This window comes from Helicoverpa armigera, chromosome 5, assembly GCF_030705265.1.
Source record: "Helicoverpa armigera isolate CAAS_96S chromosome 5, ASM3070526v1, whole genome shotgun sequence".
Taxonomy (NCBI): Eukaryota; Metazoa; Arthropoda; class Insecta; order Lepidoptera; family Noctuidae; genus Helicoverpa; species Helicoverpa armigera.
Genome location: NC_087124.1, coordinates 6,987,340 through 6,996,642, shown reverse-complemented (window position 1 = coordinate 6,996,642; position 9,303 = coordinate 6,987,340). Strand labels below are relative to the sequence as shown.

At 39.5% G+C, this 9,303-nt stretch overlaps 2 protein-coding genes across 2 annotated transcripts; both read right to left on the bottom strand.

Annotated features, from left to right (window-relative positions):
• Positions 1–2,250: 2,250 nt before the first annotated feature.
• Positions 2,251–9,109, bottom strand: LOC110370725 (COMM domain-containing protein 2). Its single transcript, XM_021326641.3, has 5 exons — positions 8,615–9,109; positions 8,314–8,391; positions 8,046–8,128; positions 2,746–2,919; positions 2,251–2,632 (listed from the first exon to the last, which is right to left on the bottom strand). Exons 1-5 carry the CDS (start codon positions 8,679–8,681, stop codon positions 2,318–2,320), a joined length of 717 nt encoding a protein of 238 aa, XP_021182316.3. The 5' UTR covers positions 8,682–9,109; the 3' UTR covers positions 2,251–2,317.
• On the bottom strand, positions 4,248–7,609 carry LOC135116951 (uncharacterized). Its single transcript, XM_064034949.1, has 5 exons — positions 7,222–7,609; positions 6,951–7,120; positions 6,511–6,856; positions 5,648–6,195; positions 4,248–5,574 (listed from the first exon to the last, which is right to left on the bottom strand). Exons 1-5 carry the CDS (start codon positions 7,607–7,609, stop codon positions 5,542–5,544), a joined length of 1,485 nt encoding a protein of 494 aa, XP_063891019.1. The 3' UTR covers positions 4,248–5,541.
• Positions 9,110–9,303: the final 194 nt, after the last annotated feature.

Genomic DNA, 9,303 nt, shown 5'->3' with positions numbered 1-9,303 from the left:
GTATCTTAGGAGATTTTCCGTTATGGCATCTCCGCTAGTTATTTTGATGTCTATGGTAGAAAGTCTACGAAATCACCGACCCGATTTGAAACGGACTAGTCAAAAAGTATCCCTGAGTAAAATAGGTATTAGGCTAACTGTATTTTATCTGGATACGGGCAGATGATCCCCCGGGGCGCGAGGGAAAAAAGTCTAGAAAATCCTCCCTGATAACAGACTGACAGATAAAACACTAAAATTAACCACAACTAAGTATAGCCGGTTAGTAAATAAATAAGCCTTCTTTGTTGTTGTTTCAGTTAAAATTTTGGATAATACTAAATAGTTTTATTTTTTTCCGTTTACCGAATCATTACAACCATAAGTTCCATAACTGAAGCGTGTCATACAAATACTAACATCAGTGTTTATTGCAATAACATTACTTAACGTAATATTAAGAGTAGTAAGCAAACCTTGCCTACCTACACCTACACATATCTTAGTTTTATCTCAATAGATACCAGTAGAGCCCCGTCACGCTTGACGTCATCGCTCATCATTTATTTGGTTAAATCTACAAACAAATACCTATTTTATTAGGTATCTAGAGATGGTTTGCTCATCTCTCGATTCGAGCTTTTTCCCAACTATGTTGGGGTCTGCTACCAGTCTAACCGGATGCAGCTGAAATGGCTTGCTGAAAAACATAATAGAGACCTAAAATGTTAGGTAGGTATAATATTTTCAATAAAATTGGCACTACAGGATTGATTATGGATTCGTCACAAAGGTAACTTTAGCGGTAGGTGCCTAACGAAGACGGTGCAGATAATATTTAACAACTGCATGTTGCACTATTTCAACAAAGTTTGTGAACTACAGAAGTTGACACTTAATTTTATCAAATAACTACCTTCTGCCCGCGGTTTCACTCGCGTCCCGAATGGTGACAAAAACTATCCTGTGACCTTTTCCAGGGTCTAAGCTCCTCTTTAATTTTGAGCTTAAACGGTTCAGCCATTCTTGAGTTATAAAATGTGTAACTAACACGACTTTTTATAGATAGGTATCATGTCCACGTAGCCGATTTATCAATTGGCGCTAGTCGCTGGACCCGCACGTTTTTAAAATGCATTTTACCTGCGCATGTGCCTCAACATGCGTACCTAGGCTACTTGCACCGTGTAGATGCACCCTGAGCATAACCGGCAATATGTCGGCTGGTTATGATTTGCTTATCGTTATAGTACAACTACAAGTAACACGTAGGAACTGCTAGTGGTTTTACTGTAGATATGTAATATATCACGGATTTTATTTGGAGAAACACAATATTATTGAACGCAAAAAAGAAGCCTAATTTATCTATACTAAATTCCTAAAGTCACAACAAAAATCATAAAAACACCTTCGGTCAACAGATTAAGAAAAAAAAAACTGATTGGAAAATGTGGATTAAATACTGTAACCAATAACAACTTTTTATGAATTTATTATTAAAAAGCAGTTATTCTGACGTTACAAACGACTACTTTTATTTTATTTATTTGTTTCTAGGTAGGTACACAGATGCAACATACACTTCAGAATCAAGGCCTTTCCTGTTGAAGAAATCAGCGCAATCATCATTAATTGACGCAGAACTCGTGACGATACTACATGATAACCACACAGAACTTTAATATTATATGTATTAAGTCGAGTTTTACAAGTCAATACTTTGACTCCTTTTAGTTGTCACACGCTATTCACACAAAAAATGTCCAGGGCTGTGGTACCATCCGCACAAAATCGGTTAACTTAAATGCATGGCTAATCTGATACATAATAAAGACTTTGACAACACAACTTTTTTTTGTTTTGTTTTTTGGTGAAACTGCAGGGAAACAGCTATACTCCTTTTGAGTAGGCACTTAACTAAGGAAGAGTAATCAAACTGCATAAAATAAAATTTCTGATAAGTAAAGGTCATTATTGTATTAACATTGATTTTAAGCTACATCTTATTTTTAAACTTAGTTTTTCCATAAAATTATCAAGATTGTTTAAGTGCCTACTCAAAAGGAGTAAGTACTAGTGGTCGATATGCGAATTTCTGGTGCCGTTTCCTAAGTATAACGCGTGAGTTAGGCGCAGTAATCGGCGGATAGCAGCCGCGCCTTTCTTTTGTATACCTTGGAAATTACGCTTTACGTGTACATGTTGCCTACTATCGCCTGGTACTCAGAGCGCCATCTAATATCATTCTAATACAATAAAACAAATCTATATTCAGTAACGTTGTATTGTACAAAAAAAATGGCAATAAGAGCTGCTGATAAATTATTATTTTTATCTAAAGAGATCTCTGTACTTTTCGTACATGTTGGCTTTTAGATTCCTTTAATGCTTGCTCCAGTTTATTGGTTAAATGCAATAAATTAGGTAGATCACACTGGAGCAGAATATGGCTCACTATATTTTGACAGTGACTTGCTGCTTTGGCATCTTGTATACTTGAATTTATCTGTATTGGAGTTAAACTTTTTTCTTTCTCATGCCCTGTTCTGTCTTTGTGATCAGTATAAAGTCCATAGTTTTTAGGTTTCATGATCATAAAATCCATAGCAATTATTGGTTTTATTTGTTCCATGTTACTTCGTGAAGCAACCTGAAAGTTAAGAAAATATTTTAGATACATAGTTGTAATATCATGTTACCTTTGAAGAAGTTTTTAATCAGTAATTATGTCCTTAGTTATCTTTCTTACGATAGTTAACTTACTTGGATTTCAAATCTCCAAGAGAGGTCCTGGTAAGTGGGATCTTTCTGTTGCAGAAGGTACAATGCATCGGATAACTCAGCTTTCTTGGTGTTGTGCAACTTTGCCAATACTTCTTGTTGCTCAGCAGAGAAACCCGCTATGGCCAGTGACGATTTTAAGTCTGCATCTGACAACTAAATTAAAACTTTAGCAATATATGTATGTAGCTCTCTTCGTGCTGGGGATCGATGACTTGAAATAAAATCCCGTTTTAAACACTTATTACAACTTTTATTTCAACAACTTTGGCTCGTTCGTTACACTCAGTACCGCGTGGTTGCCTCTAACACCGTTCATTCAGTCCCTCTCTCTCACTCCTTCGCTCACTCGCTCACGCCTCCCTCATATTCTGTCACGTTCCATTCCACTCGACATTCATTCCCACATTCGGCCGTCCTGCACTCATGTCTGTCCTCAGACATACACCAAATCTTATGTACTAACTAGACTAAAACATCATAATAACCACTACATAATTGAGTTAAATAAAATAAACTGGAACCATACTCTACAACAACCTAATACACATAACTACTTCCTACAAGACAATCTTGTTTCTGAATTTAAAACATACAACTCTACATTGGCAAAACATTTAAATGTTACTTGAACTTAATACAATTTATAGGTTTAGAAAACAAAATGTTTAGTTTTACATAGAAAAATAACATAGTAAATACTCTGGTACAGATAGCCCTACGCCATGGCACTGTGATAATGAACGAAAGTTAACCCCTCCTGAAATAAGAACTGCAATAATAACCTGCGGAGTAAGGTGACTGCTACTCCTCCAGCATCTCGGCGTCACCGTGTTGAGGCCATCTCTTCATTTGGTCAGCTGAACTGGATGAACGCTGGGGACCCTCTACAGAACTATCAAGTTTCTCTACGTCATAGCGATCCTTACGCTTGCATTTCACCACTCTATAAGGGCCTAGGTATTTAGGTTTCAGCTTCAACCCTGGACCGAACTGTGTTCTTTTAATCGCCACTAAATCACCTTCCTTATACTTTGAACTTTCCTTCCTCTTTCTATCATATTGTTTTTTATTTTCCTCTTGTATCTTTAGAATCTGTTCTTTGGCTTGCTGCCTTATCTTCTCTCTATTTTCATCATATTGTAGTGTATTTTCTTCCTGTAATAGTTGTAGAATTTCCAAATCTTCCTTACCCTTCATTTTACTCCCATCAGTAGTTCAAATGGTGTTGTGTTTATGCTTCTCTGGAAAGTAGAGTTGAGTGCCCTCTGCACTTTGCTTACATGCTTGTACCATACTGCAGGATTCTCCAAACATAGTTTTGTTAAAACTGGAATAAGTATTCGATGTACTCTCTCCACTTGGCCATTACCACGTGGCACACCAGTAGTAATCTTTACATGAGATATCTTTTCTTCTTCACAATAACTCTTAAACTCATTACTTGTAAATGCCGTTCCCGGTCTGTTATGAACCGGGTTCCCAAATATTTGCTGATGAATCTGAATTTTCCTTAATGTCTCTGATGATGAAGTAGTTTTCGTGGGAAACAGCCATACGAACTTCGTAAACCCATCTATCACCGTGAGTATGTAGTTGTATTGCTTTCTTGTCTCTGTAAGTGGACCAATATGGTCTAAATGCAGGGTATCAAATGGAACACCTTCTTTCTCTATCGGATTCAAGAATCCTTCCTGTTTTCCTTCCTTCCTTGTTGCTAGTAGGCAAGGAATGCAACTCAATAAAAAATCCTGCATCTTCTTGTCCACATCTCTAATGTAATATTCCTTATTCAGTAACTCTTTCATCTTAGACTTTCCAAAGTGACCTTTGCTGTGTACTCTGTTAATAATTTCTTTCTCCAAACTTCTTGGCACTACAAACAGCTTCTGCTCAGTCTTATACAACACACCATTTTCTAACCAATAATCGTCGTATGGACTTCCTCCTCTCAAAATTTCCTTTATGGCTTTTATGCCATCATCTTGATCTTGTGCTTGGCGTAAACTCTCCTGCAGAGTAGTAACCACTGCCACTGTTGGTATGCGGCTCAAAGCATCTGCATGCTGCATCCTGGAGCCCGCTCTGTGCTCCACTTCAAATCATATTCACTGAGCATGAGGACCCACCTGGCTACCTTGGCTGACAAGTCTTTCTTCTTAAGTGTTAATTCAAAAGCCTTACAGTCTGTGACTATTTTAAATGGAATACCATAAAGGTAGTGCCTGAACTTCCTGATACCTTCTATGATGGCTAGTGCTTCCAATTAGTAGCTTGAGTACCGGCTCTGAATGTCAGTTGTCTTCTTACTCATGTAATGTACTGGGTGTAAGCCTGACCCTGGATGGTGTTGCATGAGTATTGCAGCCAATGCTACACCTGAGGCATCGGTGTGCAATTCAGTCTTCAACTTCGGATTGAAAATCTTCAGAACAGGTCCGCTAGCTAATTTATTCTTCAGTGTCTCAAAAGCTTTTCTTTCCTTATCCTCAAATATGAACTCTGTATTCTTCTTTAATAAATCAGTCAATGGCTTCGCCACAGAAGCATAATTTTCAATGTACTTCCTGAAATAGCTTGTCAATCCAACAAAACTGTGCAAGTGCTTGAGGGTTCTTGGCTCAGGGTACCTTATGACTGCATCCACCTTATCTGTACTCGGCCGTACTTCTCCATCCTTCACCCTGTGGCCCAAGTACTCAACTTCACGCTGCAGTAGGTTCGCCTTTTTCCAATTAATCTCCAAGCCATAATGTGCTGCGACTTCTAGCACTTGCTTCAACCTCGATACAGCCTGAACTTCATCCAAGGCTGGAATTATAATGTCATCGATAAATATGATTAACACTCCTTGGAAAATCAAATTCCTAAAGATTATACTCACAAATCTCATAAAAGTCTTGGGACAGGTGGACAAACCAAACGGGGCACGGAGAAATTCAAACTGCCCGTGGTGAGTGACAAATGATGTGTACTTAATAGACTCCTCGCTGACCTTCAAATGAAAGAACCCACTTTTCAAATCAAGTACACTGAATACCTTAGCTTCCTGCAATTTGTCAATCAGATCATGGATTACGGGAAGTGGAAATTCATCCTTAACTATTTTCTTGTTGACCTGCCTATAGTCCACACAGACCCTAGTCGAACCATCTTTCTTCTTTACTAGCACTAAAGGACTGGAGTAATCTGAGAAACTCACCCTCACGATGCCTTTATCAAGCCATTCCTCGATTTGATCTTCCACTACCTGTTGCTCCATAAGTGACAGTCGTCTGGGTCGCTGTCGCACTGGGATGTCATCCTTCAATACAATTTGAAGTTGGATCGGGGCCTCTTCCTTATACAATGGCTTATACTCCTCAACACATTGCATAACCTCACTCCTTACTGCTGGATCTTGAATGTGATCAACATTGACTGCTACACATCCTGGAAAACAATCAATTTGACCAACCCATTCACAACAACCAATGGGAAAAAACCTAATACCCCCTTCATTCATTACCACAGTAACACGACCCAGGAACTCTTGACCTATTATTACGTCGTAGGGCATCACCTCTGGTGGAACTAAATGAAAAACTACACCATTAAAACACTGATTATCAATCTCAAGTCCAACAGAGACGCTGCCCCTTGATTGTATTTCACTACGGCCTAATCCAGACATCGTTAACGTTTCACTCGCCACTTCGGCGTTCAACATAGGTAAATACAACAAAGATAATAGGTTCACATCACTACCTGAATCTACGAGAGCATTTAAAACTGTATTATTAATTTTAATGTCTTTTACCGGCTTCCGAACACATTTGTTTACATGCGTGATGTTAACGTTTCGATCTTCGTAACTCGTAGCTGTCACATTTACAGTGTTGACATCTGTCAATGTCAGTGACGTTTCATTGTCTATGACCGCGCGGACAGTCTCGTTTCCGCTTACTTCGTTCACCGTTCCGAACATAGCCGCGGGTCGCTTGGGTCCCAACTTTCCGGCCTCCCGGAACCGGAAGCCCGCCTCCTCGGCCGCCGTGAGCGCCGCTGCCGCCTGCGCCCGCCATCTTGGCGCCTGAATGACCCGATGCCGATGCTGTAGCCGTAGATCTCATCGGATTTACGGGACACTGGTTACGAATGTGACCGAACTGATTACACCCAAAACACTTCAATCCGTTTTTACACACACCCGCTTCATGTCCCATGTCACCACAGCTATAGCACCGCCTCGCCGATCCCGATGCTGCCGAGGACGCCTCCGCCGACCTCGCATGACCTTTTAACCTCTCGGTTCTCTTTTCTCGCTCCCTGGTTTTGGACTTCATTTTCTCATAGAAAGCCAGCTTTTCCTTCAATGCTGGAAACGTGGTCACGCCGTACAGAATCACCTTATTGCTCTCGTAATCGTCGATGCCATCCACGATGTACTGTATCGCGATGTAGTCGGAAATTTCGCACGCCGCGCTAGCTCTTTCATATGCAACATGTACTGATAATACGTCTCGCCTTTTAATTTCTTGCGTGCCGCCATTAGCTCGTGCATTTCCTTGACGTTCGCGGTGTCTGGAAATTCCTTCACAAGCGCAGCCTTGAGATCGCCGTAGGTTTTGAATGCCTTCTCGGATTTTAACCATAGCTCAGCCGTCCCGGTGAGTGACCGGCGAGCTACGATCAAAGTTTGTTGCGGCGTCCACTGAAATATCTCAGCGTTATCCTCGATGTCTTGAGCCCACTTACTCGACGAGTAAGATTTGTCGTCTCCGCTGAACTTCTCGATGAGCCCCTCTGTGAGCCCGAACGCCACCGGCGCCGCTGCAGTCGTAATCGTCGTTGATTTCGATTCCATCGTGCTCCGTAACTTCGTAATTCAAATTTAATGGCCGCCGCGTCGCGCCGGCCGGTGCGTCGTAGAAAACTTCGTGGAAATTCGTCGTTGATCGATCCCGGACGAGCCCCCAAAATCTGTAGCTCTCTTCGTGCTGGGGATCGATGACTTGAAATAAAATCCCGTTTTAAACACTTATTACAACTTTTATTTCAACAACTTTGGCTCGTTCGTTACACTCAGTACCGCGTGGTTGCCTCTAACACCGTTCATTCAGTCCCTCTCTCTCACTCCTTCGCTCACTCGCTCACGCCTCCCTCATATTCTGTCACGTTCCATTCCACTCGACATTCATTCCCACATGTATTGTTATATATATTGCTTATATTACTTATACTTTAGCAATATAGTCTGCATATTTTTTAGAATTGAAACAAAACTAAACTTCATCACTTACATTAAGTCTAGATGCTTCTACTATCAGATATACCAATGCATGTACCAAATTTTGTACCTCCGTTATTGAAACATTGAGTTTTTCTGGAAGATAATAGAAAGTTGTTTCACATCTTCATACAAGGTCTCCTTTGGGGTGTTATAAGTTATACCACAAGCGCTGTACCAACGAGAGACAGGCAAGCAAAAATAATAAGCAGAGTAAGCAGGCAAAGCAACCATTTCATCTAACTGCACAAATGGTGGGTACGCTAGGTACTTCTCCTTACCTGACGCGATACTATATTTCTTTTCATTGCTTCCGTTGTTCAGGTAGTCTAGTGCTAGCTTACAGAAATCTATCAAAACTGAAACAAATAGTAAGGAAATTTCAATGAGTAAACCGATAGTGCAGACCATATTACAAATCCGATTAACTAGTTTATATCCAATGAGCTAAGGTAGTCTGTAAATGTAAATTGGGCTCAAAGCCCCAATTTATCACAGGCTTGCGTATTTTTTAAAACTTCTTGTACTGAACAGTTTTAGAAAACAAACGATTTTGATTTGATTTGAATCTTTCTTCCTTACCTTGTACAGAATGCTGATTTAATAAACTAAGATGTTCTTTCTGTAACTCACTTAACAAAATAATCATTTTTCTTTAGGAAATCCAAAAGTTAAGGTTCTACTGTTTTTCTTTTTGTTGTAATAAAAGCTAAATAAATAATTTTCCATATGACAATGACATTGATTTGATTGTCGGACAAAACTCAAAACTGACAGTTCCGATCAATGGGATTGTTTATGTTTTATGTCTATAGGAAACAAAAATGAATGGAGTTGGTATTTATTATTTTATTTTGAACCACTTTTTGAACCCACTTCCCACAAATAAGGCGCTTCCTAGATGATCTATCAATTTTTACAATATAACGGCCCGGTCTTACTGAGTTTGATCGTATTTACCGATAAAGTGTCAATTAATTATCCGATCATTATTACGATTAACGTTATCTATCAGATAAAGGCTGCTAGTAATTTCTGCCGGATATTGCTATCCAAAACCTGTTTTTATTTTAATATTGCACAATGTTATTCTAGAAACCGGAGGCCTATCAAAGTGTAGTTACTATTTTGGTTGGCACAACTGGCTCAGTAGTAGTTCTTTACTTTAGATTTGTTTGTATTGGAAATTTGGAATCAGAGCATTCAGTTTCCAAAATTAATAATATACCCACTTTCCGCATTGATCACTGGAATATGCGATTAATCGACTA

Coding starts and splice junctions, on each gene's coding strand:
- LOC110370725 (XM_021326641.3), bottom strand. CDS start 8,681: ATGATTATTTTGTTAAGTGAGTTACAGAAAGAACATCTTAGTTTATTA. Junction 8,129..8,313: donor GAAATATAGTATCGCGTCAG/GTAAGGAGAAGT, acceptor ATTATCTTCCAG/AAAAACTCAATGTTTCAATA. Junction 2,633..2,745: donor CTTGGAGATTTGAAATCCAA/GTAAGTTAACTA, acceptor CTTAACTTTCAG/GTTGCTTCACGAAGTAACAT.
- LOC135116951 (XM_064034949.1), bottom strand. CDS start 7,609: ATGGAATCGAAATCAACGACGATTACGACTGCAGCGGCGCCGGTGGCG. Junction 7,121..7,221: donor TATGAAAGAGCTAGCGCGGC/GTGCGAAATTTC, acceptor CCACGTTTCCAG/CATTGAAGGAAAAGCTGGCT. Junction 6,857..6,950: donor ACATGGGACATGAAGCGGGT/GTGTGTAAAAAC, acceptor CTACGGCTACAG/CATCGGCATCGGGTCATTCA.